Source organism: Natrix helvetica (assembly GCF_964273705.1).
Source record: "Natrix helvetica genome assembly, chromosome: 2".
Lineage (NCBI taxonomy): Eukaryota > Metazoa > Chordata > Lepidosauria > Squamata > Natricidae > Natrix > Natrix helvetica.
The window spans coordinates 227,610,348-227,626,599 of NC_138552.1; the positions used below are offsets into that span (position 1 = coordinate 227,610,348).

At 43.8% G+C, this 16,252-nt stretch overlaps 1 protein-coding gene across 1 annotated transcript in view; it reads right to left on the reverse strand.

Moving 5' to 3' along the window:
• The window catches only part of LOC309387444 (interferon-induced, double-stranded RNA-activated protein kinase-like), a 64,274-nt gene that overhangs the window by 1,797 nt on the left and 46,225 nt on the right, over window positions 1-16,252 (reverse strand). The window contains exons 19-24 of the mRNA XM_081943925.1: window positions 11,912-12,031; window positions 10,801-10,926; window positions 7,422-7,602; window positions 3,208-3,339; window positions 2,263-2,361; window positions 68-130 (exon numbers count right to left, since the gene is read on the reverse strand). Of these exons, the coding sequence (XP_081800051.1) occupies window positions 68-130; window positions 2,263-2,361; window positions 3,208-3,339; window positions 7,422-7,602; window positions 10,801-10,926; window positions 11,912-12,031 (721 nt within the window). The remainder of the gene's footprint in view (window positions 1-67; window positions 131-2,262; window positions 2,362-3,207; window positions 3,340-7,421; window positions 7,603-10,800; window positions 10,927-11,911; window positions 12,032-16,252) is intronic.

The following is a 16,252-nucleotide window of genomic DNA, read 5'->3' on the forward strand; positions in this document are numbered from 1 at the left end:
ATTAAATGAGCATGGAATTAAGAAAAATAGATTAAAGGTTTTAAAAAGATGTTTTACAGCAGTATACCTCTTTTGTAAACTTCTTGGTGATTTTTTCTGGAAGGTTACCTTCTTTAATTTTGGGCCATTCCTGAAAAATCAGAGTATATTTAAATTAAAGTATACAACTCTCCTTTAAAGAGTTTGTGTACAGAATTTCAGAAATCTAACCAGCTCTCCCCAAAATTGCTTACCAATCTAGCAACAGAAAAATTCCACATTAAAACAACATCTAAGAGGAAATGCTTTGGAAAGATGCTTTCTAGAACAGGGGTCCCCAACCACCGGTCCACAGCATGCCAGAATCCGGATTGCACAAACAACCAAAGCCCCATCTGCGGGATGCAGTCAACAAAACCATGCCACCGCTGGCCCCTCCTCCCGGTTCACAGGAAAACCTCTCCACAGAACTGGTTCCTAGTGCCCAAAAGGTTAGCTCACTATTCTAGAAGTTACAATAAGTCAAGAATAATATTCAGTGATAAGAAATGCAAATACTATAAGGGAATATTTCCACCATTCCTTTTTGCTGTCTGCCCAAAGTGGTATTTTTTATCATATTTGTACATCTTTATTACAACAGATATCAACAAATTCCCATATACGAGCTTTGCCCGTTAATCAGTGAAAGTAAGAGTAAAAATGTGTGCATGCAGGAAGACTATTTGATGTTGTAGCATAGGGATGCACACTTACGCTTATATTCATAACCATATAAAACAGTAATATGTGTATTACAAATATAATTACAAATAATATAAATATATAGGAAATAGGCCTACCATGTTTCCCCGAAAATAAGACAGGGTCTTATTTTCTTTTTACACACAAAATATGGCTTGGGCCTTTTTATGAGGGGAGGGTTTATTGTTTTATGAGGGGAGGGTTTATTGTTAACCCCTTTTATGAGGGGTTGCCAGGCGGCTGCTCTCTTGCGAGCGGGCTCCCAAAGAGCCGGGCACACCCTCATGGGCGAATGGCTGTGCCTGTTCGCCGCTCCATGGTTGTACGCTCTGCCGGCAGCTGGCCCACAACCATAGAGCGTATGCCCAGAGCGGCCACTGCCGGAAGACTCGGTTTGGAAGCCACAGAAAAAGCCATGTGGCGGTGGTGGAGGTGCCCTGGCCCTGCGGAGAGAGCTGGGCCAGGGCATCATGAGGCTGGCAGGCGCATGAGCGAGAGCGGAACAGCCGCTCGCGCAACCCCCCTCCAGCTGTGCAGAGCGCCATTCACTGCCATTTCGAAGGCGCCAAGCCACGGGAGCAGGGTAGCAGCGAACATGTGCTCACGCGGCTTGGCGATACCCCTAGGTCAGTGAATGGTGCTGTGCCCGGGTGGAAAGGGGGTTTGCCAGATGGCTGCTCATGAGTGTGGTCGCTTCATGGCTGCTGTGTTACGCTGCTGCAACAGCGCAACAGCCATTCGCTCATGAGGCTGTGCCTGGCTCTTTGGGAGCCCGCTCGCAAGAGAGCAGCCACCGGGCAATCCCCCTCTTCAGCTGGGCACAGAGCCGCTCACCAACCTAGCGGTATCCTGAAGGCGCTAAGCAACGCGATCATCTTTGCCTCTCCCCCCGGTTTCCGTGGCTTGGCACCTTTGGGATACCGCTAGGTTGGTGAGCGGCGCTCTGCCTGGACGGAGGTGGGGGGGTTGTCCAGGGGGCTTATTTGCGGGGGAGGGCTTATATTTTTGCCCACCAGAAAAATGTGGCATGGCCTTATCAGGACATGTCGTAATTTCAGGGAAACATGGTAGTTCCAATCCACAGACCAATAGACACTTCTAGGCCTGTAAAAAGTTACAAAGTCTTCATCGATATGTAAATTAACAGTCACCTGTGATGTCAGATATGCACAACTTTTGCCTAGTTTTGTAAGAAAATGTTTATAACCCAAAAGCCTACTACTTTAGAACTCTATATAATACGTATTTAGTAGCCAATAATAGTAGTAGCCAATCCCTATGGCCTTTAATCAGCAAATGAAAGAAAAATTGAGATCTAGATCACTCTTCTTTCAAAAATAATCTTCCTCCCCATATATTTGCTGTGAATCTTACACCAATGAATGAATAGCTTTTGCTCAGCTTGTTAATGTATGCTTTTCTTGAGTTAACTATTTTAATTTATTTTTTTCTAACATTACAAGTCAGTCTGAAAAGCAGCTTGAACACCTTTATTGAGAAATACATGCAGGCAGTTGTAAGAAAAAAATGATTATTTACCTTAGATTTCTCATGGTCACTTGAAAATGGAAAAAGCATTTCATACAAAATCAATCCTAATGGAAAGAGATCTACTTCCTTGCCATACTTGCACCCTTCCTAATGGACAGCATAATACAAGCATGTTAGGTACTTCAAATGTAAAAACAAAATACAGAGCGAATCAGTGAATTTTGTTTCCAAGATGTGTGCAACCTTCATTCACTTAAGAGTTTATGGAGGCAAAAGAGTTCTTATGTTGTTGAGGAAAAATGTAAGAGAATAAATAACACCAAAAAAAAGTTAATTTTCAGCATAGGGCCATTTATTTAGAAAAGTTTCAGGTGATTTTCTCTTAGATGAAATGGAACAATTTAGTGCTTTGGGAGTGGGGGAGAGATGTAGATGGTTCTTGTAGTTTTTAATATTTTATCTTTGAATTTTTTTTATAAAAAACATTAAAAGAATAATTCAGGCACTTGTCAATTGGCATATATTTATGATGGTTGCACTGTCCTGGGATCATGTGATCACCATTAGTAATTTTCTGAGTCAACTACTGACAAGCAAAGTCAATGGAGGAAGCCACATTCGCTTAATAACTAGATAATTCACTTAAATGCAGTGCTTTAATTAACAACCATGGCAAAAAGGTCATAAAATGGGGCAAAATTCATTTAATAACACCTTCTTAGAAACAAAATTTGGGTTCAGTTTTTGTCAAGGACTCCTTGATTGCTTATTTCCAATAAGCCAGGGGTGTCCAAACTTGAGAACTTTAAAACTTGTGGACTTCAATTCCCAGAATTCCCTAGCCAGCATGGCTGGCTGGGGAATTCTGGGAGTTGAAGTCCACAAGTCTTAAAGTTCTCAAGTTTGGACACCCCTGCAATAAGCAAATGCCTTTCAAAAGGATTTTCAGTGCATACAGTGCATACACACAGAAGAATTATTAACAATAATTACCTGCTCAGGTGCCATGTAATTCAAAGTTCCCTTGTTCATTGTCCGTTGTTCTGAAACATTTACACCTGATGTTACCAATCCAAAATCACCTATTTTTATGTTATTTTCATTATCAAAAAATATATTTAGAGGCTGTAAAAAAATACAATGAGAAAACACTTTATATTTAGGCATATAAGAACAAATATTTTTTTCTAGGACAGCAAAGGTCAATTCATGTACTGATTCTAGGATTACAAATATATTTTTGGGAATAAATGAATTTGCAAATGTGGAACCTGCAAATAGTCAGGACTGCCTGTACCTGATGGGAAAGGAAAAAGCTGACAAAGTCAGAAGCAAAGAGCAAGTGACCAAATTTATTTTGCTAAGAACATACATGTAAAAAAACCTATCTTGAGAAATGGAAGGTCTCCTAAAACAGAAGAGAAAGAAACAGGCACAGGATTCGAGCCTTAGGAGTGCTACATATATAAGGACTAAATTTTCCATCACCAATCTTGGTAACTTTAAGACCTGTGGACTTTTAACTCCCAGAATTCAAAACATAAAGTTACCAAAGATAGTTCCCCTGCTCTACGGCTTTCAGTTTCTTATTTGTTTGTTTAACTTCCATGCTATCCATCTTGCTGAGGTGACTTTCGGGGACTTATTCATTCAATAAAAATCACCAAATAAAATAAATAAATAAACCCATAAATTTAGCTGGTGGCCTTCCTCATTACGTATTCTTCTAACATCTGCAAAAATTGCTTATATGAACTCTGAAGCTCTGGCTCTGAGCCTTCTAGTTCAAGTAACAGTCTGGGTATAAATCTTGACCCTGATATAATATGGAAAACTAAAAGGGATGAAAGTAAGGATCATGGCTCCCTCACTTTTTTCAACATGCTTTTATTTGTAAAAGTGAAATATATATAACTAGGTATAAACTCTGAGTTGACAAATAAATGAATTTCCTATTTTTCATTCAGAAGCTCAAGGCAGCATATATAGCATTTTTCCTATTTTGTCCCCACAACTACCCTTGAAGTAGTTGTGGGGACAAAATAGGAAAAATGCTATACCCTTGAAGTAGATTGGGCTGAGAAAGAGTGTCTGGCCCTGTGATGATTTGGCATAAAATAAAGGCAGACAGCAAGGAGCTTGAACTAGAGGCTTGTCTTTATTCAGCAGCAGCCATCTTAAAAACTACCTTCTGCCCCAGATGACGTCATTAAAAAAGTTAACTGTTTCCTAACCTTCTTAAAGAGCTAGGCATAACAATTGAACTTGAAATATAGCATAAAGCATACACATCATTACATGGCCCAAGGTATTTTTGTGAGGTAGTGTAGATCCTCCCTAGGTCACATTGCAACTTTAAAATAATTACATTTTACCGGCTCTCACTAAAATCTAAAAACTAAATCAAGGGCTTGATTTCTAAATTTTGCATCACTGGATCACTTCCGGTTTCCGAAAGCGACGGACATCGGTCCACTGTTCGCTTCTCCGGTGGGCTCCTTTTAGGAGCACAGGAGGTCTTGGAGGGAACCACCTGCCGTAGGGCGGCTTGCTGGAACCCCCCGGATAGGCGGCAGCCATGGGGGGGGGGTCTCCAGTTTCGCTTAGGAGCCGGGGAGCATAAGGGGTGCATAACAGAACCTTTGCTGAATGGATTCCAGAAGGAAAGAGTTAACTACATGCAGCGGCTGAAGTGCTGGAGGTGAGAAATTCGCTCCAATCTCCTTAATTGCTTTTAACTGACGAGTAGCGGCTTTTTTACAAGTTGTGGATTCAATCTGTTTGAAGTAGGAAGATTGGAGGGGGGTTGTTTTTGTTCTTCTACCCCTCTCAGGCAAAGCGGCATTTGGACTGTCTCTCAATCTCGGAATGGAGATAGAGAGCAAAAAAATTGAATTAGCCACTTGAACTAACTATGTGAAAAGATTTATATCATAACTACAAGAGCTGATTACTGAGTTGTTTTGAAAGTTTATGGAAGTTTCTATTGTTCTGCTCCTGATCCCGAGGAGGAGCCAAGATGGCCTGCTTCCTTCTTCTTCGCACTTATAAATGAAGTCCGCCTTTTGAAACTACCTTTGAAGAAAGTCTGGCTTTATATTTCCCCCCCTGAAGGAATCTTGGAGCCTCTCCTGTTACGTGGTCTTTCTGGATTTGGACTATTTGATTTTTTTTTTTTTGAGTGACTTCTTGGCTTGGAACTGTGACAGAGGGTTAATTTTCACTTTTGGATTTGCCTGTCTTTTCGGACCTGCTCGGCTGTGTGCTTCACAGACGCCATTTCTTTTGCAAAAGATTTGTACTCTTTTGAACTTAGGAAATTGGGCCTAGAAAACCACCTATAGGCAAAGCAGCCTCGGCACCAACCTCTACTGTATTCAGTCCAACGATTCAACAGACAAAAATTTCATCATTTTTACAGGAAAAGACTGGAGAGAGTTCAAAAGATTTATCTGTTACTCAAATGTTTGAAGCTATTATGCAGAGACAAAATGAGTTGAAAAAGGAGGTAGCAGATTTTAGAGATGAGATTTTAAAATGTGCAGCAACAAATAACAGAAAATAAACAGTGAATTGATGGGCTGGAGGAGGGCACGGCTGTGCTGGGAGAGGAGGTTAAGGCAGTCCAAGAAGGGGAATATAGAATTGGAAAATTTTATGGCAAAGATAGAACTTGAGAGAATGTCCTTCTTTCTCAGATTCCAGAACCTACCGGAGACAGAAGATGAAGATCTTAAGGATATTATGAGTACAATTTTAGCAGAATAGATTAAAAGAGATAAAGAACAGTTGTGGTGGGATATGGATCTGATTTATAGGATTAATTCAGCATATGCCAGAACACATAATGTTCCAAGGGAAGTACATGTTAAATTTCTCAGGAAGACCACGAGGGATGGGATTCTAGGGGCTCAGATGGGGGTGGGACCACCGCCCCGAGTCTCCTCTGGGAGAGGGGCGGTCTAGAAATCAAATAAAAGTTAAAGTTAAAGTTAAATATATAAAGATAAAGAAATTGCCATTCTTAAGCAAATTCTGAAAAAAATAAGAGATAAAAGGAGGAAGTATTCCTCCTTATCAAAGAAATTATATAATAAGGGAATTTGGTTTAGATGTTTATTGGCAGAAGGAATGCTGAACTTCTGGGAGGGAAACAGAATTGGAATTAACACAGTTGTGGAGGCAGAGGCCTTCATTAAAAAACATAGTGTCCTCCTAGAGGACGGAAATATAAGAAGTAGTGAAAAAGGCGACAACACACAAGATATGAAGGAGGGAGGGGCTGCAGCTCCTCCTGTGGACAGGGGGGAGGCAACAATAAGGGAAAGATCAGGTCACGAAAATAAATATATCTGGAATATTATTCTAATTGTTGATATATTAGAAAGTGGCAAAAGAGATGATTGAACACATGGTTGATACAATGTATAATAAGATGCTGTTTCTGCTTATCTTTTATCTTTTGTTTTTTTTTTTCTGTAAAAAGTTGTGGGAATTGCAGAGACTCCTACCTCTAGCACGATGGAGCTGCCAAAAAAAATTTTTTTTTGTATATCCACCTACCTTTTTCCCCAAAATTTTTTAAAAACCAATAAAAATCTTTTAAAAATAAATAACAAATAAATAAATAAATAAATAAATAAATAAAGAAAGAAAGAAAGAAAGAAAGAAAGAAAGAAAGAAAGAAAGAAAGAAAGAAAGAAAGAAAGAAAGAAAGAAATATGGCATCACTGAGATTTTCTACATAGGTATGGCTTCGTTCCTCTCTGCAATGAAGCAAATGATCTAGAACGGGGGTCCCCAAACCTGGCATCTTTAAGACTTGTGGACTTCAACTCCCAGAATTCTCCAGCCAGCAGAGCAGAGCTTGCTGGAGAATTCTGGAAGTTGAAGTCCACAAACTTCTGATCTAGAATATTGAGGCTTTTGCTATTATCTAGGCCTGAATGTAGGGCTGAATTTCAGGAAGAATAGTGTACTTTATGGCCAAGTCTGATAGAAAGCAAGTCACATTTCATTCTGTGTGATGAGTGTTTCACAAAAAACAAGGAGCTTATATAATTCTGTCAGAATTCTTAATATTGTATACCTAGCTATCTTTCTGTAATACACACTGTAATATTTTACAAAAGGGTTTTCAAAAACTTCCCATAAGAATATTGTTTAGATGGCAAGAGCTGATATTTTGAATTGTTGACAATACACACCTTGAGGTCTCTATGAATTAAATCCTTAGAATGAATATATTTCACTCCTTCCACTATTTGCTGAAATAGAATTATAGAATCACCTTCACAAGAATCTTCCTTTTTTTCACGTAACCAATTTGATAGATTTCCTTTTTCACATAATTCCATACTAATGAAGAGGCAGTCATATTCATTTATGCTGTTAAGAATTTAAGACAAAATAATATTAAAACTATCTACCTCTCCATTGCTTTACTGACATCAGTTGTAGGTCCAACTCTTTGTATAGCTCTAACCATTTTGTTTATTTATGGGGTTCAAATACAGCTGAGAAATACAGCTCGACCTGATTTTTGTCTCTGGGCAGTGGATGAATGATCTAGATTTAGGGGATATTTCTATTCAACCCTTGTCATGGTCTGATCATTTCCTCATCAGGCTTGACTTCCATACCGCTACCCCTTGCCGCAGGGAGGCAGAACCAACTAGATGGTTCCGCCCTAGGCACCTGATGGACCCCGAAAGGTTCCTGATGGAGCTTGGGACATTTCTTGAATCCCTTGCTCAAAACTCGACCGAAGCCCTAGTGGAAGCCTGGGATAGCTCAGAGCTTTACTTGAAACATGGTTAGTTATATCATGGATTTCTTGTTTGTTTGTTTGTTATAATTAATACCTTGAATCGCACCCGGAAAACAACCGGCAACCAGTGCAGGCCGCCTAAAAGGGGTGTAACATGGGAGCACCTAGGTACCCCCATGACAACCCGCGCGGCCGCATTCTGGACCAGCTGAAGCCTCCGGGTGCTCTTCAAGGGCAGCCCCATGTAGAGAGCATTGCAGTAGTCCAGGCGAGTAAGGATGAGGGCATGAGTGACTGTGCACAGAGCATCCCGATCCAGGAAGGGGCGCAACTGACGTACCAGGCGAACCTGGTAAAAGGCCCCCCTGGTCACAGCCGTCAGGTGTTCTTCTAAACTAAGCCGCGTATCCAGGAGGACTCCCAGATTGCGAGCCTTCTCTAAGGGGGCTAAAATTTCTCCCCCTATCGTCAAAGATGGAACAAGATGTACAAATCGGGATGACGGAAACCACAGCCACTCAGTCTTGGAGGGATTGAGCTTGAGCCTGTTCCTCCCCATCCAGATCCGCACAGCCTCCAGGCATCGGGACATCACGTCGAGGGCATCGTTTGGGTGGTTTGGGGTAGAGATGAAAAGTTGGGTATCATCAGCATATTGATACCGTACCCCAAAACCACGAATGATCTCGCCCAGCGGTTTCATGTAAATATGTTGAACAGGAGGGGTGAGAGAACCGACCCCTGGGGCACCCCATAGGTGACGCGCCTGGGGGTCGATCTCTGCCCTCCAGTCAACACAAACTGCGACCGATCTGACAGGTAGGAGGAGAACCACTGTAAAACGGTGCCCCCCACTCCCAACCCCCCAGGTCGTCGCAGTAAGATACCATGGTCGATGGTATCGAAAGCCGCCGAGAGGTCTAATAAGACCAGGACAGAGGAACAGCCGCTGTCCCGGGCCCGCCAGAGATCATCAACCAACACGACCAATGCCGTTTCCGTGCTGTACCTGGGCCTGAAACCCAACTGAAATGGATCCAGGTAGACAGCTTCATCCAGGTACTGGGGAAGCTGACGTGCTACCACACTCTCGACAACCTTTGCTACAAAGCGAAGTTTGGAGACCGGACGATAGTTGGCTAAAGAAGCTGGGTCCAGGGAAGGCTTCTTAAGGAGGGGCCTCACCACCACCTCCTTCAAGGCGTGGGAAAGAACCCCTCTCTCAATGAAGCGTTGGTAATCGCCTGGAGCCAGCCTCGTGTCACCTCCCGGGAAGCCGAAACTAACCAAGAGGGACACGGGTCCAGCACACAAGTGGCAGCACTGAGTCTCCCCATAATCCTGTCCATGCCTTCGGGGGTCACAGGGTCAAACCCATCACAGATTGTCTCCTCAAGATTCATCACCATTGGCTTGCCCAAATCTACCCAGTCAGAGTCCAAGCCTGTCCGGATCTGAGCGATTTTTTCCTGCAGATACTGAACAAATTCTTCAGCCCTACCCTGCAAGGGGTCTTCCCCAGTTCCTTGGTTAAGTAAGGAGCGGGTCACCCTAAACAGGGCGGCTGGGCGGTTATCTGCGGACGCGATAAGAGCGGGAAAATATTGCTGTTTTGCCGCTTCTATCGCCACTAAGTAGGATTTAATATGAATTCTTACTAGTGTTCGGTCAGATTCAGAGCGGCTGGCCCTCCAGCCACTCTCTAGGCATCTTTTCTAGCGTTTCATCTCCCGGAGCTCCTCGGTAAACCAGGGAGCCACCTGGGATCGACACCGGGTCAGAGGCCGCAAAGGCACAACGCGATCCAAGGCCCCAGTGGCCGCCCTATCCCAGGCTTCTACTAGGGCTTCGGTCGAGTTGTGACCAAGGGATTCAGGAAAAGTCCCAAGCTCCATCAGGAACCTTTTGGGGTCCATCAGGTGCCTGGGGCGGAACCATTTTGGTTTCGCCTCCCTGCGGCAAGGGGTAGCGGTATGGAAGTCAAGCCTGATGAGGAAATGATCAGACCATGACAAGGGTTGAATAGAAATATCCCCTAAATCTAGATCATTCATCCACTGCCCAGAGACAAAAATCAGGTCGAGCGTGTGTTCCCCATTATGGGTGGGGTCTTGAATTAACTGAGTTAGGTCCATAGCTGTCATGGAAGCCATGAACTCCCGAGCTGACTCGGATGTCTCGCCAATGGAAGGCAGATTGAAATCCCCCAGGACCATGAGCCTGGGGAAATCAACTGCCAATCCAGCTAACACATCCAGCAGCTCCGGCAAGGCCGATGAAATGTAGCAGGGAGACAGGCCCACCTGAGCTCCAAGGCCCCACTTCACAAAGAGGGACTCACACCCGCCTATCTGAGGCACAGTGACCTCCTGAGGTCTGAGACTTTCCCTAATAACCACCGCCACCTCCCCGCCCCTGCCCTGGGTTCTCGGCTGGTGAAACGCCCGGAAGCCTGGTGGGCATAGTTCGCTAAGGGGCACACCCTCTCATGGCTCAACCAGGTCTCCGTAATGCACGCCAGGTCCGCTCTACCCTCTTGTATGAGGTCGTAAATGAGGGGAGCCTTATGTACCACGGACCTGGCGTTAAGCGACACCAGCCAAAGACTAGCTTGCTTTGTAATAAAAGGAAAGACACTTTCTGCTGTTTATGTTCAATATAGGTTGTGTGCATTTAAGACCGCAAGATGTAAGTTTGAATAGAATAAATCGAGTGGAATTTGCCCAGTAATTGCTAAGCTAACTAAGCCCAAACAAAACAGATACTCAAAATGTTTTCTTTTTTAAAAAATACACATTATGTAATGGTGAAATTACCTGGTGCCACTGGTATCAGGAAACTGGAAAATGTCTTTTCCAATCCAACAATAATAATATTTAACAACGTGCAGGTGATCCAGTGTTGCCAATGCTTTTACTTCTCTTTCTCCATCGTCTTCTTTGCTGTTACGGTTGAACCAAAACAACAATCATAATAATAGCAACAATAAAAACTGTTTGTTGCTAACAATTGGTCCAAAAGTCTACAATGCAGAATTATTTCCAGAAGTAGCTGTTTACAAGATTATTCAACATAAAAGTTTTTCTATAAAAAGGAACAGGAATTTGATTTGGAATTCTGCAAACATGTGCCAGAAGTTATACTTCAGATAATGAAATCATAAAAAAGGAAAATCTTAAAAATTAAGTTTTACTGTTAACATAAGAAATGTTCCAATGTAAAAATTAGACTTAACAAAAATAGCATATAGAAATTCATACAATAGACAAAGAAGACATCCCTAATCTATTCTTGTCTGCTTTTTCTAGTTCAGATACAAAATCAAGTCACACAGAAATCTCCCTGTAACCTTACTTTTTACCTTTGTAAGTGATGTCCCTCATAGACAAAGCACAAGAAAGAAAAATAAAATAAGTCTGTTACCATTTTGAAAATTTATTGGTGGCATATGCAGTTTTTCACTATATGTAGACAGACAGGTCATGATTTAGATACCTATTTTCAAAGCACAGCAAAATGATATAGGACTAACATCTATCCTTATTGTACAATGATTTTCAATAAAACTCAATCTTCTATGCATAAAATCTGAAAGTCTCTTGAATAAATGATTTGAGAGACTTATTCAAAATGCATGCTACATATAAGTCATTATGATTCCACCAAAATTGTTTCAAAACCTATTAGAACTTCTCTGTTCAGGAGCAGTCCTGCATGTGTGATGAAGCTCAGGTATGGCATATACAGGTAGTCCTCATTCAACAACCATTCATTTAACAATTGTTAGAAGTTACAATGGTGCTGACTCACAATGGGTCCTTGCGCACACAATCAATGCAGCATCCTCCATGGTCACATATTGCAATCCCAGCACCTGACTAACAGCTTGCACTTATAAAAAATAAAAGGAAGCACAGCATAACTTACTTTGAAAGTCGGATGCGTTTGATTGCACATAATCTACAATCAATGATATTCCTTCCCTTGAAAACATTTCCAAAACCACCAGAACCGATTTCCTCTATATCATCAAACTCTTTAAGAAATCTGTTTTAAAAACAATTAAAATCTTAGAATGCCATATAGCAAAATGTTTGAAAATACTTGTACCAAAAGCATTAACATATAAACATTTTTATAATATAAATATATATAATCCTGCTACATAGGTTTATAACCAAGCAGAAAAATTGATTACCTTCATCCTTACCAAGACACTTCAATGTTGTTGTTTGCTTCCAAACTTCTCATATAATATTCATATATTCCTGCCTTTCCATCTTAAAAGTGCCTAACAATATGACTATTCCAGAATTCAATTTTGAGGAATGTATTAAAAAAAAGAGTACAAAAAATTAACTATGCAGTTGGAAAGGGGCTTTTGCAAAGCATAATGGGTTGACCAAAATACCCTTCTTTGAAGCATTAAAACATCAATATCCTCCGGAAGGCTCATCATGACCATTTCAAAGGGTTTCTCCATGCAGGTGCCTAGACAAAGAACACCTCTGATGGGTTTGTATGCAAAAAGCCTGTGCCTAAACAGGCATGCAGGGACAATGATGACAACAACAAAACTCTTTCAAATTGCCATGGCTTTGGTTAGATCCGTGATGGCGAACCTCTGGCACATGTGCCAGAGATGGCATGCAGAGCCCTCTCTGTGGGCACATGCACCATTGTCAGCTGCTCTTCTGGTTTCTAGTGCGCATATGTGGGCCGGCCAGCTGGTCCAGTGAGCACTGGAGCACCTGAAAACAGCCCAAAATCAGTCTAAAATGGCCAAAACACGTGCGCATGCATGCACCAGTCAGCTGAACTTTGGGTGTCTGGTGCTCTGGCATGCACGCATGCATGCACATTCTGGTTTGGGCACTCAGTGCCGAAAAGATTCACCATCACTGGGCTATATCGTTTTAGAACAATGTCAGCATTTAAAAAAAATATGCAAACGAAATTACTTGCATCTTCTGGATACTTTTCATGGAGAATCTAATCTATTAGCATTGTGGTAGTTCCATCTGCACTTAAGTAATACAGTAAGCTTACATTCAGAATTTAGTGGCGTCTACTCCTAAAGATGTAAGTATAGGATCATCACCCAATGCACAATGATGGATAGTTTCCTGAATTGACACTGCTATGGAAGTAGCCTAACCAGATTAAACTTATGCTGTCCACTAACATCATTTTATTGTCAAGAGGTATTTCAAATCAGACAGCAGCTCTGAATTTATCTTAAGAATTAAGGGAAACAGCAAGTCTATTTGGTGTAGAATACCAAATGGAGGATGCTGAACAGTTCATTATCAAAAAGTATTTGTCTAGATGAGATTCTGATGAGCAGGTATTTTATTGTGTAACAAAGAGTATCTGGAGGATCTACTTTTGTTGACCAGCTACCTCACATTTGCGGGGTCCTTGGTGCTATTTGAGCTTGGCTGTTTTCCTACAGATGTTTCATTACCAAACTAGGTAACATCATCAGTGCCAGCAGGGAATGCGGTTTGCTCTCATGTTATGTGCTGTGGCTTGCCCTATCAGTGCTGGTGGGAGTAATCTTGGTGGTTCCTTGATTGGGCTGTTGTTTACTGTTTCTTTGGCCGAGCTACAAATATTCCCTTCTGTCAGTACCTCACATCTTCTCATCATTTTATATTTTGCCTGATCATTTTCATAATGGAAGTTGGAGATTGTGTATTTGCATGCATATAATGAACTCAAGCAATTATATTCCAATAAAGAAAAATCTTGATTTGATAGAAGTCCCTTTCTCAAATTTCTGATTGTAGAAAGATTTCAGCTTTGATGGGTGTGTAGCATCCAAACTGTGACAGCATAGGTCTTTGCATGATCACCTCTATCAAGCATGCATTGCCATAGAATAGTATGAGGGTGTCTTGCAAACCAAAGATTTATGAAAGGAATAGCAGTCCTCTAACATCACTGTCCAAGACTACAGTGGAACCTCAGATCATGAACACTTCTGACAACGACGAAATCGGATGCCGACCTGAAAATCCACTAAATGTTTCACTCTGTTCATGAACACATCCTCGGGTGGCGATCAATCACAGCCGCAGCAATGTTCCCTACCAGTGATTTCCCCTTCTGCACCGTGTGCGTGTGTGTGTGTGTGTGTGTGTGTGCGTGTGTGTGTGCACGCGTGGAATAATACCTCCCGCTGGAGGAAGCGCAAACTTAGGGGGTTTTTAATGAAATGTTTTCTATCCTTTTTAGGGGGCTCCAGGGTGGGGGGGCGGGGGCGGGTGGGTCAGATCAGGAGCGATGTGAGAGCTGGGCCTCCAGGTGTGGTCGTGAGCAGAAGGAGCGGAAGGGAGGAGGAGGGGGAGGATATCATTCCTATACAGGGCTCTTTAATTCCAACGGTCGCAGGGAGGGGCAGATACGAGGACAGATTAAGAACTTATAGTCGGTTGGGAGACCGTGGTTGCTGGTTACACCCGGTCGCTTGTACCAATCCCTGCGGTCTAGGTGGTCAAGAGTTACAGACCCAGGGCCTGAGGCTGTTGTTATGCAATGCGAGGTCCGTTGTTAACAAGGCCCCCCTCATTCACGATCTAATTTTAGAGGGGGAGCCGGACCTCGCGGGAATAACGGAGACCTGGTTGGGCCACGAGGGAGGTCTTCCCCTCGTGGAAATGTGCCCACCAGGCTACCGAGCATTTCATCAGCCCCGGGCCCAGGGAAGGGGCGGTGGGGTGGCAGTAATTATTCGGGAGGACTTAGAGCCGAGGGAGTCTACTGTGCCACAGACGTCCGGATGTGAATCCCTTGTTGTGAAATGGGGCCCTGGGAGACAGTTGGGCCTGCTGATAGTATACCTGGCTCCTCGCTATACATCAGCGGCCCTGCCTGAACTCCTCGAGCTGATCGCATCGGTGGCGGTTGAGACCCCCAAACTTTTGGTGATGGGGGATTTTAACCTGCCATCGATGGGAGAAGCATCAGAGGGGGTTCGGGAGTTCATGGCTTCCATGACAGCCATGGACCTGACTCAAATGATTCAGGGCCCGACACACGAGGGAGGACACACTCTGGACCTCGTTTTTGTCTCTGGCCAGTGGCTGAGTGATCTGGGAGGAGGGGACTTAACCATCACTCCCCTGTCATGGTCAGATCACTCACTCCTTCATCTTGACTTCCCTGGTGCTACCTCCCGCTGCGGGGAGGCGGAACCGGAAAGCACTAGATGGTTCCGCCCCAGGCGCCTGATGGAACCAAATAGGTTCCAGACGGAGCTTGGGCCACCTCCTGTAACCTTGACCCGCCCCCGGGTAGAGGACCTGGTGGTCGCGTGGAATAATGCGACTTCCGGGGCCTTGAACCGGGTGGCGCCTTTGCGGCCTCGCGGCGGCAACGATACACCCTGGCCCCTTGGTTTACCGAGGAGCTGAGGGTGATGAAATGCCGCAAGAGACGTCTAGAGAGTCGTTGGAGATCCTCTCGTTCCGAACTTGATCGAACACAGGCACGAGCCCATTTAAGGACGTACCTTGTGGCATTGAGAGTGGCCAAACGCCAATATTGTGCCACTCTCATTGCATCCGCAGAGAACCGCCCTGCCGCCCTGTTTCGGGTGTCCCGCTCCCTCTTGTTTCAGAGGCCGCGGGAGGCCCCTCTACAGGGTAGAGCAGAGGAATTTGGGAAATATCTGCAGGATAAAATCGCTCAAATTCGGAAGGATTGGGTCCCTGTTAGTGGTCCAATGGAGACGTCCATGGCGAGTCTTGAGGAATCGATCTGGGAGGAGTTTGACTTGGTTGCCATCGAGGATTTGGACAGAATGCGTGGACGACTGCGACCCACCACATGTTTATTGGACCCGTGCCCCTCCTGGCTTGTACTGGCATCCTGGGAGGTTACACGAGACTGGCTCCTGGACCTAGTGAACGCCTCGCTGAGCGAGGGGTCTCTCCCGGCCGCCTTGAAAGAGGCGGTGGTGAGACCCTTGCTCAAGAAGCCTTCCCTGGATCCTTTGGAGCTGGCCAATTATCGTCCTGTCTCCAACCTTCCCTTTTTGGCGAAGGTTGTAGAGAGTGTGGTGGCCTACCAGTTTCCACGGCATCTGGAGGAAAATGATTATCTAGACCCGCGCCAGTCCGGCTTCCGCCCCGGTCACTGCACGGAGACGGCCTTGGTCGCGTTGGTGGATGATCTCTGGAGGGCCAGAGACAGAGGTTGTTCCTCTATCCTGGTCCTATTAGACCTCTCGGCGGCTTTTGATACCATCGACCATGGTATCCT